The sequence below is a fragment of the Cetorhinus maximus genome, chromosome 11, assembly GCF_964194155.1.
Source record: "Cetorhinus maximus chromosome 11, sCetMax3.hap1.1, whole genome shotgun sequence".
In the NCBI taxonomy this organism is placed as follows: domain Eukaryota; kingdom Metazoa; phylum Chordata; class Chondrichthyes; order Lamniformes; family Cetorhinidae; genus Cetorhinus; species Cetorhinus maximus.
The window spans coordinates 24356520-24377019 of record NC_135889.1 but is presented as its reverse complement, the minus strand read 5'-3'; the positions used below and the strand labels follow the sequence as shown (position 1 = coordinate 24377019).

The 20500-nt window shown below is 42.4% G+C and overlaps 2 protein-coding genes across 7 annotated transcripts in view; one reads left to right on the top strand and one right to left on the bottom strand.

Annotated features, from left to right (window-relative positions):
- Positions 1-8861, top strand: part of kansl1l (KAT8 regulatory NSL complex subunit 1-like) — an 89519-nt gene extending 80658 nt beyond the window's left edge. Inside the window, exons 14-15 of the mRNA XM_078551655.1 lie at positions 5339-5665; positions 8415-8861. Coding sequence (XP_078407781.1) covers positions 5339-5608 — 270 coding nt within the window. The 3' untranslated portion in view covers positions 5609-5665; positions 8415-8861. The remainder of the gene's footprint in view (positions 1-5338; positions 5666-8414) is intronic.
- The window catches only part of rpe (ribulose-5-phosphate-3-epimerase), a 40032-nt gene continuing 25198 nt past the window's right edge, over positions 5667-20500 (bottom strand). For 4 of the 6 annotated variants that reach the window (XM_078551663.1, XM_078551661.1, XM_078551664.1 and 1 more), the window contains 4 exons: positions 15602-15736; positions 14997-15083; positions 6228-6305; positions 5667-6090 (listed from right to left, as the gene is read on the bottom strand). In XM_078551663.1, coding sequence (XP_078407789.1) covers positions 5992-6090; positions 6228-6305; positions 14997-15083; positions 15602-15736 — 399 coding nt within the window. In that variant the 3' untranslated portion in view covers positions 5667-5991. Of the gene's footprint in view, positions 6091-6227; positions 6306-13130; positions 13479-14996; positions 15084-15601; positions 15737-20500 lie in introns of those variants that run through there. The other 2 variants (XM_078551662.1, XM_078551667.1) reach the window with 1 other exon arrangement.

Genomic DNA, 20500 nt, shown 5'->3' with positions numbered 1-20500 from the left:
TCTGCAGAGTAACTCACCTCCTGACTCCTCAAAGCCTGTTCATCATCTACAAGGCACAAGTCAGGAATGTGATGGAATACCCTCCACTTGCCTGGATGAGTGCAGCTTCAACAACATTCAAGAAGCTCAACACCATCAAGGGCAAAGCAGCCCGCTTGATTGGCACTCCATTCACCAGCTTAAACATTCAGTCCCTTCGCCACCGACACACAGTGGCAGCAGTGTGTACTATCTATAAGATGCACTGCAGCAACTCGCTTCTTCGTCCTTCGACAGCACTTTCAAACATGCGACAAGTGCAGCAGCTGTGTAGGAGCAGCAGCACCTGCAGTTCCACTCCAAGCCACGCACCATCCTGACTTGGAACTATATCGCCGTTCTTTCATTGTCGCTGGGTCAAAGTCCTGGAACTCAGTCCCTAACAGCACTGTGGGTGTGCCTACACCACATGGACTGCAGCGGTTTAAGAAGGCAGCTCACCACCACCTTCTCAAGGGCAGTTAGGGGTGGGCAATAGTTAGGGCTGGCCTAGCCATCAACACCCATGTCCCATGAAAAGAGTAAATTAATTCTGGACTAAAACTCTGTTCCTGTTTCCAGTCAGTTTCTAGATCTCCTAAAAGCTGTAAGATTGGATATAATTTTATCAGAATTTAGAGCTTCCACAGTTCATTTAGGGCAACAGATGGTATATGAGGTTGTGTATATGTATTCTGGGTACAGTAACCAATTATGATTCTGGAACCAACTGAGTTGGTTCTACACAGACTGGATTGGTGGTCATTTTGAATGGATTGATAATGAAATAACAAATTGAAGACATAATCTGAAAAGATATAAGCTGTTAGACTGTATAGAATGGATAATGCAGATGACAAATTGTTAATGGAGAGAGATGGTGGTAATGCAGCAGATGAAGTTTATTTTCACCTGTGCACATGTATACAGTGAGGGATATGGTAAAGGGTTCAAACAATGAAGGCCATTCATTGCTTTTCCATTAAGTAATTCACTGTTTACAATGATGGACCATGCCAGAAGGGTGGTTGCTCAAGTGTCACCTTTTGTTAGCAACAATATAAATGCAGAGCCTGAGAGAAAGAAATAACCAGGTCCAGAATTGAGAACTAAGTGTTAGTTGACAGGTCGTTTAAAACCACTGGACTAAGGACTGCTAAAACAAGCACATCACAAAAGTCATTACAGCACAGGAGAAGGCCATTCAGCCCATCATGTCAGCACCAGCTGTCCAAATGAGCAATTTGTGAGTGCTATTCTCCTGCCTTCTTCCCATAACCTTGCATGTTCTTCCTTTTCAGATAGCAGTCCAATTCCCTTTGAGCGTCCTGATTGAACCTGCCCCCACCACACAGTGCATTCTGGACCTTAACCACTCAATGTGTGAAAAAGTCTTTCCTCATATCACTTTTGCTTCTTTTACCAATTACTTTAATCAGTGCCCTTCATTCTTGATCCTTTCACGAGTGGGAACAGTTTCTGCTCTACGCTGTCCATACCCCTCATAATTTTGAATACCTCTATCAAATCCCCTCAGCTTTCTTTTCACCAAGGAAAACAATCCTAACTTCTCCAGTCTATCCTCATTTCTGATGTTCCTCATCCCTGAAACCATTCTTGTTAATATTTTCTGTACTTTTCCAAGGCGTTCACATCCTAAACTGCGGCACCCAGAACTAGATGCAATATTCCAGCTGAGGTTTAATTAGTGCTTTATACAAGTTCAACAAAAGCTCCTCTGGTCCAGGTCCCTCTGCTCTTGCACCCACTTCAGAGTTGTACCCTTTATTTTATATCATCTCTCAATGTTCTTTCACACAAAATGAATCGCTTCACATTTCTCCGCATTGAACTTGCCACCTGTCCGCCCATTACTCTAAGTTGTCTGTGTCCTTTTGAAGTTCTACACTATCCTCCTCACAATTCACAATGCTTCCAAGTTTTGTATCATCCCCAGATCTTGAAATTGTGCCCAGTACACGAAGGTCTAGGTCATCAATATACTGTATATCAGAAAGGGCAAGGGTCCCAACACTGACCCCTGGGGAACTCTCACAATAAACTTTCCTCCATCCCGAAAACCATCCACTACTCTCTGTTTCCTGTCAATGAGCCAATTTTGTATCCATGTTGTTACTGTCCCTTTTATTCCACAAGCTGTAACTTTACTAACATTACATTCCCTTTGCTCATCCACCCTGCAAACTTTCCTCCATCCCAAAAACCATCCACATTCCACAAGTCTGTTGTGTGGCATTGTGTCAAATCCCTTTTGGAAGTTCATGTACATCACAAGGTAAATGAGTGCAGCAGAGGAAGCTGAGTGTAAACTTGAGAGATTGCCCCAGTTCTCTCAGCTATAAATTCAGGATCCTTTAGTCCGGCCAAGGTGAACAAGTGCAACTGAGGAAACTGAGTGCAAACCTGAGAGTTTGGTGAGTGGGGGAGCACGGTGAAGGGGTGGGAGGGAAGGAGGTGATCACTTCCTTTCGCTTTTTCTATCTTTCTCACCCTATAGGAATTGGTTCTTACTCTACTACAGGGAAAGGAGCTAGCAGTTTGGTGAGTATCTGGTAAGTGGTTAAGCTCTATTCTATTCCTCAGGTTTAAAATGTTTGGATGAGAGTGGGATCTGCAGGGTGGATGAGCAAACTGACCATGGCACTGTGGTACGAGAAGCCATTCAAATGGAGGGAGCTAAAAGGAATGTAATGTTAGTAGAGGACAGTATAGTAAGGGGGCTTGACACTGTGCTTTGCAGCAAAGAGTGAGAGCCCAGATAGCTGTGTTGCCTGCCTGGTGTCAGAGTTTGGGACATCTGCTGAGGGCTGGAGAGGAACTTGCAGTGGGAGGGGTAGGATCCAGTTGTCGTGGTCCATATAGGTATCACTGACACAGGTAGAATTAGGAAAGAAAATCTGCATAGAGAATATATTAGACACTAAATTAAAAAGCAGAAACTCAAAGGTCATAATCTCTGGGTGACTTGATTGAAGTTTATAAGATCCTGAATGGTCTTGACAAGGTGGATGTGGAAGGAATGTTTCCTTGTGTGGATGAGTCCAAAACTAGGGGGGGCAGTGTTTTAAAATTAGCGCTTATAAGACAGAGATGAGGGGAACGTTGTGTGACTTTGGAACTTTCTGCCTCAGAAGGCAGTGGGGGGGCGGTGGTCATTGAGTATCTTTAAGGCAGAAGCTGGCTTTCCTTAATTAAGCTGCATTTTGTCCCAAATTATTGTTTCTAGAAGTTTCCCCACCATCAAATTTCAACTGACTGGCCTGTAGTTGCTGGGTCAACGTTTGCAATTCTCCAGTCCTCTCCCTGAGTCTAAGGAAGACTGGGAAATTATGGCCAGTGCTTCTGCAATTTCCATTCTCACTTCCCTCAGCATCCTTGGATATATCTCATCTGGTACAGATGTCTTATCAACTTTAAGTTTTAAATATCTCCTCCTTATCAGTTTAAAACCCTTCTGAATGTCTGAATTACCTCCTCTTTCACCATGGCCTGGGTAGCGTCATCTTCCTTGATGAGGACAGATGGTAAGTATTAATTTAACACCTCGGCTATGCCCCCTGCCTCCATGTGTAAATCTCCTTTTTGGCCCCTAACAGCCGAAAGCCTTGTGGTATTCTTCACTAACAGGATGTTGCCATCAAGCCAAAAAGACGTTCTGCCTACCACACGAATGAGTAATGTGGTATATGAATTTTAGTGCTGTTGTGATGCCAGATATGTAGGTTGTATGTCTCGACGACTGGTGGATCATATCAAACAGCATGTCCTTTCAGCTGTTTGCAACAGGCAAAGTACTGACCGTACTCAACCAGCCCATGCTTGCAAAGCTCAGAACATAGTGAGCAACATTAGATCTAATTCCACGATTAGACACTACTCGCTGAACAATCCTGAGTGTGCTAAAAATTACACTAATAACCAATTTAAGATTATCAGTTGGGCTCAAGATGTGGCTTACTTACACATGCTAGAAGCTAGCAGGGCCCTGTCCTCTGCAAACAGAATATGTCCAGGTCATTGCGCCTTTCTCAATTAAACTAAAGCATGGGGAACAATGGTTCCCTTGTACATCAGAGTCGACTTGCTTTTTTTGAATTGAAACAAAAGTCTGGGGAATAATTGTTCCCTGGTGCATTCTCCATGGCAACATTCCGATCCATCAGACTCCACATGCCAACTAATCAGCACCCTTTTCTCATGCAGTATAAATTGTTATTCCCTTGAAACTTGGTATTGTTGCATCTGTCTTGATGAGTGCAAGTCAAATAGCTTTGACAGCATTTCTCTTTCCTGGCAATACTCAAGTTCTCAATGGGATTAGATAGGTAGGTCAGGTGTTTCTCACATGTCGGTGCAGACTTGATGGGCCGTAGGGCCTCTTCTGCACTCTGTGATTCTATCCTCCCAAGCGACTAATAAAAACAGTTCTTCAACATAGAACGTACTTCCTCCTTGAACAATTGAGGAAGAACTTTTTTTTATACAGCAAGTGTTGGGTGTTGGTTGCAGATTGGTATGTCTTAAAGAAGTCTCTGTATTCTTCTGTAGGTTAACTGTAAGTCTTTATTAACTACCAGAACTATTTACATGTGTACAGCAAAGGGTACAAGCTGGGAGCTGTCTCTATGCTTGGGTCTATTCACATCTCTGCCCAACACCTCACTGACCCCTGGGTCTGGGTCATCTTACATCACTGTGTGGGTAGTACTATACTCTACCACATTACCCTTATACTACAATAATGACTTGGAACTTGCTGCTCACGAAGGTGGTGGAAGTGGAAACAATTAATGATTTCAAAAGGAAATTGGATGAGCACTTGAAGGAAATAAACTTGCAAGGCTACAGGGATTGAGCATTTGAGTGAGACATTTGAGATTGCACCACGGGGAGCCAGCATGGACTCTGGCTGAATGGTGGCCTCTTATGCCATAAATGACTCCATGACTCGTTTGGAATAAGATTTGGGCAATTTAACCTGCATTTAAGTAAGAAACATTGTTCATTGTCTGTCCCAACCTTTGGAGCACATTTTTTGGAATTCAAAAGTGCCAGCCTATTAAGACTCCAAAGATTCAGGCATATTTATTGCTAAGGATGGACATGTGGTCATACTCAGTTTTTCCTGTGGCACTGTAATTTTACAGGTGCAACAGATTTAAAATGTACTGAAATTAAGTAGTTTTGCTGCAGAGTTTCAAGATTTTAATATGCTGATCCTTGTGAACATAATATTGAAGATTAAGGAAAATGTATAATTCATAAACGTAGCTTTTTATTGTACTGTTGTTTATTCCAGGTCGTTCTGGCATGGAATTGTCGTACTTTCCCTCTGAGTGATGAAGAGGTAAAATGCTTAACTCACCCGGAGGTGGTTGTATTTGATAAAAGTGGGCTTCGGCCACTCACAAGGTCATACTTGGCACTCAGTGGGAACAGCCCAGCAGCTCCGAACCAGTCACCCCCCTGCACTGGGACTTCAGAGCGAGTGCCATTTACTGGACAGATAATTGCTGAAGAAACAGAATGTAAACTCTCACTCCGGGGACAGAACAGTGTAAAGAAATAATGCCAATAAACCTGAGGTTTATTTAGCAAACAGAGAAAATTATTGGATGATCATAAGGTAACTTTTGCAGTAATTTTTATTTTATTACTTTTGAATGTAACTACCTACCTTCTCAGCAATGTTAAGCAAACCTTTTGGATTGTTTTCTGTTGCTGATTTCTTCCCTCCCCTTCAGAAGGTGCAGACTCCAACAGTGATGCAATTTCAAGGATGGGTGTGACCACTAGTTCTTCATCCATCATCTAAGACAATGTTCTAGGTTCTTTACTGGCGGGGACTGTCTCAACTGTGTTGGATCCTGCCTTCAACTAACATCCTAGGGGCATTTTCAGGAGCGGATAGCACTCAGGAGCCCTGGCTGATTTCATGAGTTTTCACTTAATTTAGGGCACGGAACTAATTGTAATCCCGATTGCAGATATTAGATCAGGAGTTGAACTTGGATACTGCCAGTGTGTAATCCTCAAGTCCATGTTGTCCTCCTGCAGTAAATGTTTTTGAGATACACAATTTATACATTGCAATTTTTTCAGTAACACAACTTAAATTTCAGGTGCAGGGTGGTGGAAGGTCACAGACATGAAACATTAACTGTTTCTCTCTCCAGTTGCTGCCTGACCTGCTGAGTATTTCCAGCATTTTCTGTTTTCATTTTAGTTAAGGTTGTTCTGATTCCATTGAGGTTTCTTCTCCAATCCTGCCAAAAATTTCCAAGCAGAAGATTCCAGTCAATTTTAAAACAAATTATCTATATCAAGAGCGGCCACAGATTGTCAATTCCAAGACCTGACTGGATTATTCCAACTCTGATATCTCCTTTAAAAAGTACCTGCATGAGCACTTGGCACATCATAACATTCAAGGCTATGGGCCAAGTGCTGGTAAATGGGATTAGGTAGGTAGGTCAGGTGTTTCTCACGTGTCGGCGCAGACTCGATGGGCCGAAGGGCCTCTTCTGCACTGTGATTCCTGACTCCCTTTGGATTTAAGTGTGGGAAATCTATAGGGAGCTCTCAGTTTGCATTGTGTTGAAAGACTGGAATGCAGTCAGGTTTTTGGGGCTGAAGTGCAGTGCTTGGGGTCCATTTCTCTGTAAAAAGCACTTTGACATGTCTGATAGTTGTGAAAGGCACTTTATAAATGCACAAGCATGACCCCAATTTTCCAGTTGCTTACCATTTTAGTTCTCAGCCTGCTCTGTCTTCAGCCTCCATACTGCCCCAATGGAGCTTCAAGTTAGCTCAAGGACTTAAAGCAGAGGAGAAATATGATAGAGATGTACAAGACTATGACAGGGACAGAGAAAAGCTGTTGCCATTAGCTGATGGCACAAAGCAAGGGTCACAGATTTAAGGTTTTAGGCAAGAGATGTAGGGGTATGTGAAAAAGTAATTTTTTATACAGCAGGTGATAATGACCTGGAACTTGCTGCCCACGAGGGTGGTGGAGACTATCACTGATTTCAAAAGGAAATCGGATGGGCACGTGGGAAATAACTTGCAAGGTTAAGGGGGCAGAACAGGAGAATGAGGCTGGCGGCATTGCTGTACAGAGAGTTGGCATGGACTCATTGGTCTGGATGGCCACCTCCTGTGCCATTATGACTGTATAACAGCATCTCATAGGCTTCCAAGTTCTCAATTGTTTTCAACAATTTCAAATCAAAACCTCGGTCCCATTTTTCTGTGGAAGACAGCTGTTGGGGATGATTCTGCTTTCCCCATTTACACATCCTCTAGACTCATCTTTTCTTGTCCCATTACCATCTCCCTTTGCCTCTTAGCATCATATCTTTTGTTCTTTCTCCTCCTGCAACATTTCCCTGCCTCTGTATTTACTTTAAAACTTTTGCGAATTTCTTCCAGTTCTGACAAAAGATCATTGATCTAAAACATTAACACTTTTCCATCTCCACAGATGCTGCCTGATCATTTCCAGCATTCACGATATTTTGCTTTTGTATTGAAGAACAAAATTGCTTCAGATTACCTTCTTTACTCTCTCCTGTGAACTGTTCATTTGAAAATTTTGTACTGCATGCCGTTGCTGAAAGATGTACTGTGGCATGTTAAGATTTCATTTTGTTGGCAAATAAGCTTCAGGATTTCCTACCTTTGGTGTTATGTCTGAATAATACATGCATCTGGAGAATTGTTTGAACTATATGCAATTGGGAAAGGACTGTTTAGTGTATTTGGGCAATGCATTTTGTTATTAAATAAGGATTGCAGAAAACAAGAACATGGTCCAAATGACAAAAAGGATTTTCATGCTACTTTGAATTTGTGGTTAGTATTTGTTAGTTACTCAGACAGACCACTTGGTGGAGTGATGTAGCAGATGCCAAACCTAATGAAATGGTGTCTGCTGTTGATGAGACGAGCATGAATGTCTCTCCTTCCATTATGTTGATTATCCCCTAATAGAATTGGCTCCTACTGAGATGCAATTCCAAGGACACTGCCAGCCTTCCAACACCTAGCCATTCTTCATACATTAGCTGCCTATACAGTGAGCTAAGGTAGGCTAGTCTGCTGTAAAATGCATCATAGCTGAGCTTGATTCTGTCCTCAGCAGCACACCCTCTACACACACCTCTGCTTTCTCAGCAGAGGCTGATTATTTTCTTCCTGAGGTCATTACATCAGTTTTCCATTTGGAATAATTTGAAATTAACTAGAGTCAAATAGAAAAAAAACCAATGAAGAAAATTGTCTTAAGTTTCTGGATAACATGTTTGTTTCCTATTTTCGGTTTTGATCAGAGTTTACATTGCTAATCCCTTTTATTTCCTATCTTCTTGCAGCCAGGGATTAAATTGAAGCCATTACCTTCAAGAAATCACCCTATGGTTACGAAAGACACCTGCAATCTTGTAAGCTTTTGGGCTGATTTTTATCTATAAAAAAATCATTCAAACTCAGCAAAAGTTCGGAGGTCATGCAAAGAGCTGCAGTGTTGGATGTGTTCATTGAGGGGAATGAATGTGGATTATTATTATTAACAGGTTCAAGCCTGAAGTAGTCAAGTAGCCTCAATGAGAACAGCAGTATCCAACATGTTAGCTTGTAATCTACTGGACATTCTGCATCCTAAGATCGTTCAACCAGCAGCTGGATCTGAGGTCATAATGATTAGATCAAGAGAAAATTTGTGTTCGGGAATTGTTCCAAAACTGTTTTTTGTTTTCTTTTCACACCCCGTTGCCTTCTGTTTACTTTTTAAAAAGTAAAGTTATTTTAGTTACTAAAAAGATGTCATTGTTCTCTCTTGTGCACCAAGGATAATGCATGAATAGGATGGGAATAGAGGGATACGGACCCTAGAAATGCAAAATGTTTTAGTTGACGGGCAATATGATCGGCGCAGGCTTGGAGGGCCGAAGGGCCTGTTCCTGTGCTGTACTTTTCTTTGTTCTTTGATAAGGTCTGAACAGCTGTGCTGCAGATTTGAAGGAGAAAATGCAAATACTCAGCATACAGACTAGCACCTGAAAGAGAAGGCAAACTAATGTTTGAGGGTGGACTAGGTCCTTCAGAGCTGCTATGTATTTCCAGCATTTCTTATGTTCTTTTTGCATGTTGGCCAATTAACCCCGTCTTAATTTTGTTACTGTTAAAAGTTCTCAATTTTAACAAGCTGCAGCTTGTGAAGCAAGGAAAATGTTTCTTCTGCCACTTTGATATTGTCCAATGTTACATTATTACATAATGTTAAGCACCATAAATAAGCCTTCTCTGCATGGGATTCACATGGCCCTGGTTCTCAGTGGTTATTTGCACCATCTTCATCTGACGGTACCTCATTTTGTTTAATTTTTTAAATTCATTCACGGGATGTGGGCTTCGCAGGCTGGACCAGCATTTATTGCCTATCCCTAGTTGCCCTTGAGAAGGTGGTGGTGAGCTACCTTCTTGAACTGCTGCAGTCCATGCGGTGTAGGTACCCACAGTGCTGTTAGGAAGGGAGTTCCAGGATTTTGACCCAGCAACAGTGAAGGGACAGCGATATATTTCCAAGTCAGGATAGTGAGTGACTTGGGAACTTCCAGCTGGTGGTATTCCCATCCATCTGCTGCCCTTGTCCTTCTAGGTGGTAGTAGTCTTGGGGAACTTCTGCAGTGCATCTTGTAGATGGTACACACTGCTGCTACTGTGCGTCGGTGGTGGAGGGAGTGAATGTTTGTGGATGTGGTGCCAATCAAGCAGACTGCTTTGTCCTGGACGGTGTCAACCTTCTTGAGTGTTGTGGGAGCTGCACGCATCCAGGCAAGTGGGGAATATTCCATCACACTCCTGACTTGTGCCTTGTAGATGGTGGACAGGCTTTGGGGAGTCAGGAGGTGAGTTACTTGTTGCAGGATTCCTAGCCTCTGACCTGCTGTTGTAGCCACAGTATTTATATGGCTAGTTCAGTTCAGTGGTTAACCCCAGGATATTGACAGTGGGGGATTCAGTGATGCTAATGCCATTGAACATCAAGGGGCGATGACTGGATTCTCTCTTGTTGGAGATGGTCATTCGGTGCACACAAGTGTCAGGCAATGTTACTTCTCACTTATCAGCCCAAGATGGATATTGTTCAGGTCTTACTGCATTTGGACATGGACTGTTTCAGTATCTGAGGAGTCACAAATGGTACCGAACATCGTGCAATCATCAGTGAACATCCCCGCTTCTGACCTTATGATGGAAGGAAGGTCATTGATGAAGATGCTTGGGCCGAGGACACTACCCTGGGGATCTCCTGCAGTGATGCCCTGGAGCTGAGATGACCTCCAACAACCACAACCATCTTCCTTTGTGCGACGTATGACTCCAACCAGCGGAGAGTTTTCTCCGATTCCCTGATTGACTCCAATTTTGCTAGGGTTCCTTGATGCCACACTCTGTCAAATGCAGCCTTGATGTCAAGGGCAGTCACTCTCGCCTCACCTCGGGAGTTCAGTTCTTTTGTCCATGTTTGAACCAAGGCTGTAATGAGGTCAGGAGCTGAGTAGCCCTGGCGGAACCCAAACTGGGTGTCAGTGAGCAAGTTATTGCTAAGCAAGTGCTGCTCGATAGCACTGTCGATGACCCTTTCCATTAATTTACAGATGATCAATAGTAGGCTGATGGGGCAGTAATTGGCTGGGTTGGATTTGTCCTGCTTTTTGTGTACAGGACATATCTGGGCAATTTTCCACATAGCCAGGTAGATACCAGTGCTGTAGCTGTATTGGAACAGCTTGGCTAGGGGTGTGGCAAGTTCTGGAGCAGAAGTCTTCAGTGCTATTGCCAGGACCCATAGCTTTTGCAGCTTCCAGTGCCTTCAGCTGTTTCTCGATATCACGTGGAGTGAATCAAATTGGCTGAAGACTGGCATCTGTGCTGCTGGGGACCTCTGGAGGAGGCTGAGATGGCTCATCCACTTGGCACTTCTGGCTGAAGATTGTAGCAAATGCTTCAGCCTTATCTTTTGCACTGATGTGCTGGGCTCCTCCATCGTTGAGGATGGTTATATTTCTGGAGCCGCCTCCTCCAGTGAGTTGTTTAATTGTCCACCACCATTAACGACTGGATGTGGCAGGACAGCAGAGCTTAGATCTGATCCATTGGTTGTGGGATCACTTAGCTCTGTCTATCACTTGTTGCTTATGCTGTTTAGCATGCAAGTAGTCCTGTGTTGTAGCTTCACCAGGTTGACACCTCATTTTTAGATATGCCTGGTGCTGCTCCTGGCATGCCCTTCTGCACTCTGCATTGAACCAGGGTTGATTCCCCCGGCTTGCTGGTACTGGTAGAGTGGGGGGTGGCCCACAGTACCTCATGGATGCCCAGGCTTGAGTTGCTAGATCTGTTCGAAAACTCTCTCTTAGCACAGTGATTGTGCTTTGGAGAAATGGAGCAGCTATTCTTATCCCATTGCTGCTTTAAATGTATTTTCTACTGTTAGCCACTGTTGTCAAAGCTTCCCATCTCACACTCATCAGGACATTTCACAAGAATACAAATCCAAGAGAGACAACAGGTGAATTACTGCCACTACATCAGTGCTTATAGCGTACCACCCTTATTCACCACACTTTGTTGTTCTTAGTACTAGAGAAGGCAGTATTACCATATTAGATAGGAACAGACTATCTCCTTAGGCAGCACCTAAACCCATGACTACTACCACCTAAACAGACAAGGGCTGCAGACACATGGGAACACCACCACATGGAGGTTGCCCTCCATGCCACTCACCATCCTGACTTGGAAATATATCACCACTCCTCCACTGTTGCTGGGTCAAAATCCTGGAACTCCCTCCCTAACAGCACTGTGGTTTAAAGGCAGATCACCACCATCTTAAAGCCAATTAGGGATGAGCAATAAAGCCAGCATTTTTTTAAAAATGTTTAAAAATCAGACACTATCTTCTTTAAGCATCTTAGTCTTTTCTACATCTATATGCTGATGCCCACCCCATGCCAATTTAGATTAAATCCTCCCTAACCAGAGTAGTGAACCTGCCGTTGCAGACATTGGTCCCAGTCCTGTTGAGGTGCAATTTGTCCCCTTTGAATAGGTGCCTCCTGCCCCAGAACTACTGATCCTAATGCCCCAAGAATCTCAAACTCTCCTGACTGCACCATGCCTCAAACCACACATTGATCCTCCTTACCTATATATTCTTACTCTTGCCAGCATGTGGCAGTGTCCTTCATTCCAGAAAATCTGACCATAGAACTTCAAAACTTGCCCTCCAAGTTGTTGGTACCAGTATGACACCATTTGGCTAATTGCCCTTCCCCAATACTCTGCACTCTGTTATATCTAGTTCTCGCTATAAATTAAAAATACTTTGATGTCTCAAAACTGGACATCAAGGGTAGCACTTCCATATTGAACTTGTACCAGAAGACTCAGTTCAACTTACAGAAGAGTTGGAACATTCATTAATGGTGTTATTGTGGGTTAAATCTGATGACAAATTAAAGGAGCAAATCTATCCTCCTGCAATCCCAATTTTAATTGCTTGACCCTTGGTGACTGTTTCTTCAATTAACTCCCACTCTCTGGAATATCCTCTCTATGCCTATCTCACTTTGCTCTTATAAGTCACCCCTTAAAATCTACCTCTGACCAAGCATTTGATCATGTGCTCTTATCTCCTTGTGATTCAATGTCATACTTTGTTTTATAATGCTCCTGTGAATTGCGTTTGGATGTTTCATTAAATATAAATTGTTGAAACATGAAACTGCAATTGTTTCTAAGGAGAAAAATATTTTCCCTAATTTCTCGCACTAACTCATTCAAAATGGAACAAACTTACTGAAGATTAATGAATATCTGTTCATATAAAATAAAAACAAAATGCTGGAAATACTCAGCATAGTGGAGAGAGAAACAGAGTTAACTTTTCAGATTGATGACCTTTGTTTAGAACCAAAATGTTAACTTTGTTTCTCTCACCACAGATACTTCTGGACCTGCTGAGGATTTCCAGAATCTCTTTTATCTGTTTGTATACTTCACACACAAATGCTTCTACATTGTAATGTTTTGCATAGAGGTACCTTTATTCAAACCAGAAAGGGTATCGAGAGTGAGCAGTGTTTCAACAATAGAAAGTTAAGCATTTGCAGAGTACTCTGCTCACAACGATCTGAACTTTTACATTGAGTTTGTTGCAATTGTTAGTTTAGTACGACAGTGTTTTAAGTTCATATCCACACCACCAGCAGTAGAGCTTCCTTAAGAGTTACACTGTTGGTATTTCACCTGTCCAGGCAGCGCTTCTGAATAGCTTCCACACAAACATTTCGGAGTAGGTTTATCACAGATCTGGGGTCATCACTCTTCATGACTGCACTGCCAGATACGATCATGTTTGCTCCAGCCTGAAAGAATTTCAGGTTTAATATCACACAACAAAGCCAATTTTTGTGAAGCTCTCTGCTTCCTGTTAAATCTGCATTCTGTACTTGTTGAACACTAATAAAAATCACACTGACTATAAAGTATCTAGAGCAGGGCTTCCCAAACTGTGGGTCATGATCTCTAGTGGAGTCACGAGATGAGAAATAGCTGCAAGACCCCTTTAAATAGTCGTGTGTGTCCCCCACCCCAACATGACGACGCAGCCCAGCGGATCTATCTTGAAGGCCTAGTTTCTGCTCCAAAAAAGGCTGAGAGAAGGCAGGTATTTTCTTTTTAATAAGACATTGCAGTTTAAACCCTTTGCTCTCTCAAATCTCTCTTTCCCTCCCCACCCTTGCCCCAAACTCTTGCAGCTCTCACTCTGGGATCACAGTGGAAAAAAGTTTGGGTAGCACTGATGTAGGGTAATTTAATCAATATTGGAAGGTACTGTACTCTAGAAATGAGTTCTGCAGGACTTGGGTCAGTTCTATGTCATGGAAGAAACCCAGGTATGGGAGTGTGCCTTAAACTAAAAAGACAGCTTGAATATAAAGTGAAAGTGTATGATTGTGAAAGGAAAATAAAAGGGCAAGGAGATCCAAAGACACTAGACAGAGGCTGTAAAATGCAGGAAATTTAGCAGCTGATTTGTGCCCAGCGAAGTCAGAAAAACAACACAACCATAATCTGTTTTAATGATGTTGGTTGAGGCATAAGCCTAGGTCAATGGACTAGAAGAACCCTCTGCCCTTCGCTGAATAGTGCCATGAAACCCTTTTACATGCAGCTGAGAGGGCAGAGGATTACTTTTCAGGATGGTTGTGATGTTAAGTTATTGGATTTTGTGATTTATACAAACCAACCTGTCTTGAATTGCAAGTATAAACATTTTGTATGTAAGGTAGAACTAGAGAGCGTAAAGAGAGAACACCAAGCTCAGTTTTGGAGAGAGCGCCTGATATTGCTAAATGGAAAGGCATTGCATGAGCATGCAGACCAGAAATTTCCAATTCTGGTTCTGTTCAGAGTTAGCTGATCTCAGCCAGGGCAAAGTTCAGATACTACAAATGTCCTGAGTGTTCCTAGGCTAGGGCAAAAAAATCACCCTGCTCCCAATTATTGCCTGGTGATTCACAATGTTGGATCAGCATTGTCTGTAGTTCCTCCCCGCTGCCCCATCAAAGTCTGCTGACACTCCGAGCTAGAGTGCAGTATCAAACAGCTGCGAACACCCACAGAACTATATCATGGAAGGTTAGCATCTTGAGCAGAGAATAAGAAAACAGGGGAGTCAATCTGGAGTCCTACATCCATGACCACAAGCTCAGCCTCTGTTCTAGACACTGAGAAAATGTCACAGTAGGCCAAGGGGATGCACCACGACTACAGCGGACTTGCAAAAAAAAGTGATGAGTGGGATGAAGAAATTTCATCCTGTTGGAAGCAGTTAAACACCACAGATTCTGCGCTAGATTTCATTTTTGTTAGCGTAATACCTCTGCACATTTATGAATAGTGTCTGGTCCCACACCTCCATCAACTTCAATATCCAGAGAAGGAAACTGTGTTCTCAACCATTGGACCTAAAACAAAAGACAAACAAATTGCTTTCTGTTCCAAAGCTCTTCCATAAATTGACAATCAGTTGAGGAAAATATTCTAGCGAACATGTCCCACAGTTAAATGGGAACAGACTCGTAACAGGTATGGCAAGATTCTATGCCTACATTAGGATAGAGAGGAATGTACAGATCTTGCAATTGATGAATTTAAACAGAACTCACCCAAAACAAGTAGAAACTAATCTAGAAAATGCTGGTAAAACTCAGTAGGTCTGGCAGCATCTGTGGAGAGAGACAGAGTTAACGTTTCGAGTTGTCTTAACTCTGTTTCGCTCTCCACAGATGCTGTCAGACCAGATTTTTCCAGCATTTTCTGTTTCAGTTTTTCAGCATCTGCAGTATTTTGATTTTATCTATAGAAACTAATCTATACTAGTAGGAACTATTACTTTGCATATGAAACCAATTCCTTCATTGATCAAAAACTGCAACAAGCCACAAAATACAAATAGTTTTAGGAAATACAATGGAAATTATACCTTTGGCATCATGTCACCCATGAATTTCTGACCTCCAAACCCAGGTTCCACAGTCATCACCAAGGCCATGTCGATCTGATTTGCCCATGGAGCTAAGTCTTCTACAGTTGTACCTGGTTTAATTGCCAGTCCCACCTTAAGAGGAAGAATACAACATAAAGCATTAAGACTGATTGCCACATGCAGCAGTCAAGTGAAGGAAAGCTCGTTTTATCACAGTGTGCTGCCTAGTTCTACAAGTTCTCTATTGGAAGCTGAAAGAAACACCACCCACTTTGATCTTCTATTACATATAATGTTTGAATTCGGGAAGTTCCAAAATTAAAACTGTCCAAAGTTCTTTCATTTTTTTTGCTCTAATTGAAGTACAAAAATTAATACAGGTACAAACAAATGAAAGGCTTTCTCCTTTAAGGCATCCAGCACCTGTCACCCCCAGGTGAGTCACAGCATAGTTAAATGCAGAACAAAACTTAGTACCAAACTGGAGGCAGTTTTGTGAGCCCAAGTCCATTAGAAAATTGGCTCAGATCAGCCATTTCAAACAGAATCCTTACAATTAGACTGTTATGGACGGATGGGACAGGGGGATTTAATTTAAACAGCCCTGATTTCTCCTCTCACCACCCATTCGTAAGCAGAAAGATGTTTTGATTTTGATTTCCCCCTGTATAAGCGGTAGCATATTTCCTAACCCCTCAGTTTTGGTGTGATCCAATTTTTATTAATAATTCCCACAGCAAACTCAAGATTGAGGGTTAGTTTATTCGCATACACTCCAACATGGGGGATGGGGGTGTCATTTTGTAGCCTCCAGTGCATTCATACAATAAAAGAGAGATGGAGAGCAAGATTTACAGGGCAAAGACCACAGAGCAAAGAATTATTCTTTCATGCACAGAATCCAAAATCAATGGTGTATTCCTTCAGAGGTCGGCAAGTTGAAAACTGTTGCTGGATAATTCGCTTTTCCAGTAGAGATGACTTCCGTGGTGGGATAGGCATGTAGAGATGAATTATAGTCTTATAGGCAATGGTATAGGAGCTCAGAGGTTCCAGTAGAAACAGTGTAGGTATTCAAACCTTGACCAAGCCCTTTTTCTGAGCAGCTGCTTGCTAGCTGGAAGATGGCAGCAAAACTGGTTCTCCCAGCTAGAGAGTCATATGACTCTCACCTCTCCACTTTGTCTTTGACAAAGGGTGTGTGTGTGTATATATATATATATATATATATATTCCTTTGTCTGGGTTCCTGAGGTTATTAATGTTCCAACCATTAAGAATTTGAAAGGAGGTTCTTGTCCTAACAGACTGGTAGACTCCAGTGGCCAGGCCTGCCTTCTGAAACGTAGATGGCCTGAGGTAAAAGCTTCTCTATATGGTCAGAAAGTTCTTTTTGTTCAGGGTCACAGCCAGACATAGCTTCAGTCATTTTGCTGGCCCAGTCAGCGATGCCCACATCCCATGAATGAATAAAATGTATATATATAATATATATACAAGATCCTAGTCATTTATATATAGCGAAAAGAGCAGTAATCTTAGCACTGATCCTTGGGAAACACTGCTGTCTACCACTCGCCAGCCTAAAAAAACCACCATTTCACCACATTTCGTTGTTTTCTGCCCTTCAACCAATTTATTATTCAATTGGACACATCAATGCCATGAGCCTCAATTTTGTTAACCAGCCTAAGTGGTATCATGTCAAACACTTCCTTAAAATCCAAATGGACAATATCCACTGCATTCACTTCATCAAAAAATTCAATTATCGTGTACAAGTAATGATTGATCTTGTCTAAAAGCCAACACCAAATTCTGGCCAAAAATTGAAGTCAAACTCACCCTGCTGCAAGCCTACTCATTCATAGAATCATAAAATAGCACATTATTGAAGGCGGCTGTTCAGCTCCTCGTGTTTGTACGTCAACACCTGATACCAAGGCTACCACCTCACTGGTGCATACTGCGTTCCCGCCAATCCCGCCCTCTAATATGGCAACGAAGGAACAGCAGATACACAGCCCAATTCAAACTTAAAGGGCAGAATATTGTGCTCGTCAGGCGGGTACGCACACAACCCAAACGAGTGCAAAACGACATGTGATGACGTCAGGATATCTCGGTCAGCGGGCGCAGGCGGAGTTGGCAGCATGCCCGCCGACAATTAACAGGCATATTAAGGCCATTAGAGTTCTAATCAAATGAAATTTTTCACTGCCCGTCCAACGGTTGGCTGGCAGGCAGGCAAAAAGGCCAAATGGCCTTTGGATTTTTTGCAAAACCTCATCCACGGGTGGGATGAGGTTTCAATCAGTGAAGTTTTAAAAATAAAAAATTTTCAAAATAATTTGTAACGTGACGAGTCAGATTCTTTATTTTTTTTTATGTTCAAAAAGCTTCAGCTCCCTGAGGCAGCTCTGTGCCTTCAGAGCACTGCACGTGAATGCGTGAACTTCTGCACTCGCCCTCCTCCCACTCCCTCCACCTCCCACTCCCTCCACCTCCCCCACACAGGCAGATTCATGCTGGCTGGCTGTTAATTGGCCAGCCAGCGTGAAATGGCAGTCGCGGCCCGATTGGCAGCCACCCCTGCCAAGCCCCACCTGACAACTGGAAAATCCTGGCCAAAGTCATTGAGGTTAGAGCAGACAAATAATTGTGCAGCAACTAGAGAATTCATAATATCACAGAAGAGCATTAGAAATTGGAGGAAGCTCTCTGCACATTTACTCTTAGGCAGCTGCTAAAGCTGTGTAAACAGAGGAAAGCCTAGGTTATGGTAAACAGTTGGGAAATGAAGTTGCAAATAAATGAAAATCACCAAAATAGATTCTCAGTTTCTCGCAGATCTATCCAAATTTCACCCCAAAACAAGCAAGAAAACTAGGCATTGCAGATTTCAAAGCCAGCTCTGGATGGTGTTGAGATTATAAATAGATATAATTTTGCACAGCGACTCAAGACCAAAATTTCACTGTCTCCCAGGAGAACTTATTGCATTTCACCAGTTTATAATCAAACATCAACAAAAGAATGGATACAGATTGGCCTATATTGGGAACATTACTCCCATGAATTTTGACATACCAGCCGGTCAAATGGTGAGCAAATTTGGAGAGAAACTGCATCAGTGAAGACACTGGCCATGAAAAAAAACTGAATGAAATTGCATAAATTCGCATAATGGCCTTTGTTTTTGATGAATTTAGTGTACACAAATTAATTGCCGCCTCCATGGAGGCTTTTATAAATAAAAATTCAATAATAAAAATACTTTTTGGCTCCTTTTGGGGTTGACAGTCTCCAACCTGGCAACTCTGCAATTGCAAGATGATGAGTGAGGGTACATTTCAACCCCTTGAATACACTACTCGTGTAAAAGTCGACCCCCTATTTTTTTGGCTAAAAATTTAGCCTTAGAAACTCAACTTTTGCACAAGGATATACAGTAGATTGGTTAAGTACAATCCTTTTACAAATCCCTGTTGGCCATCCTTAATTAACTCAAACTTCTCTCAGTGCTTGCTGATTTCTTTCCAATTATTGCTTACAAAATCTTATCCACTGATTTTAAACTAACTGGCCTAAATTTGCTAGGACTCTCCTTCCAACCTTTTTTTGAATAAGGATGTCACATTTGCCACTCTCCAATCCATATCTAGGGGTGATTGGAGGGTTAAGGCAAGCCCTTCTGCTATCTGTGGAGAGAAAGACAGAGTTAACGTTTCGAGTCCGTATTACTCTTCTTCAGATCTGAGGAAGAGCCATGTGGACTCTAAACGTTAACTCTCGCCACAGATGTTGTTAGACCTGCTGAGTTTTTCCAACATTTTTTGTTTTTGTTTCAGATTTCCAGCATCCGCAACATTTTGCCTTTACCCTTCTGCTATCTCCTCCCTCATTTCCCTTAACATGGAATTTTTTGTGTACATGGATTTTAGCAAGGCATTTGACAAGGTCCCACATGGCAGATTGGTCAGGAAAGTAAAAGCCCATGGGATTCAGGGTAATGTGGCAAACTGGATAAAAGGTTAGCTTTGTAACAGGAAACAAAGGGTAATGGTCGATGGATGCCCTTGCGAATAGAAAGTTGTCTCAAGTGATGTTCCACAGGGCTCGGTGTTGGGACCCTTGCTGTTTGTGTTATATATTAACGATTTGGACGTCAACTTGGGGGGCATGATTGGGAAATTTGCAGATGACACAAAGATTGGCGAGTAGTGGATAGTGTAGAGGATAGCCATCATCTCTAAAACAATATAGAGGAGTTGGTGGATAGGGCGGTAAAGTGGCAGATGGATTTTAACATAGAGAAGTGTGAGGTCATACACTTAGGGAGGTCGAACAGTTACAGGGATTACACAATAAATGGGAATATACTAAGAGGGGTGGATGAAGTGAGAGATCTTGGCATACAAGTACACATGTCCCTGAAGGTAGCAGTTCAAGTAGACAAGGTTGTAAAGAAAGCATATGGAACGCTCTCCTTCATTGGCAGAGGTATAGAATATTAAAGTAAGGATATAATGTTGGAATTGTATAAAACACTGATGAGGCCACAAGTGGAGTACTGAGTGCAGTTCTGGTCACCACATTACAGGAAGGATGCAACAGGTCTGGAGAGAGTACAGAGGAGGTTTACAAGAATGTTGCCAGGGTTAGAAAAGTGTAGCTATGAGGAGAGATTGGATAGGTTGTGGTTATTTTCCTTAGAACAAAGAAGGCTGAGAGGTGACTTGATTGAGGTGTACAAAATTATGAGGGGAACAGATAAGAGTGGACAGGATAAAATTGTTCCCCTTGGTGGAGAATTCTAGAACCAGGGGACATAGATTCAAGATAAGTGGCAGAACGTGTAGGGGGGACATGAGGAAGAACTTTTTTATGCAAAGG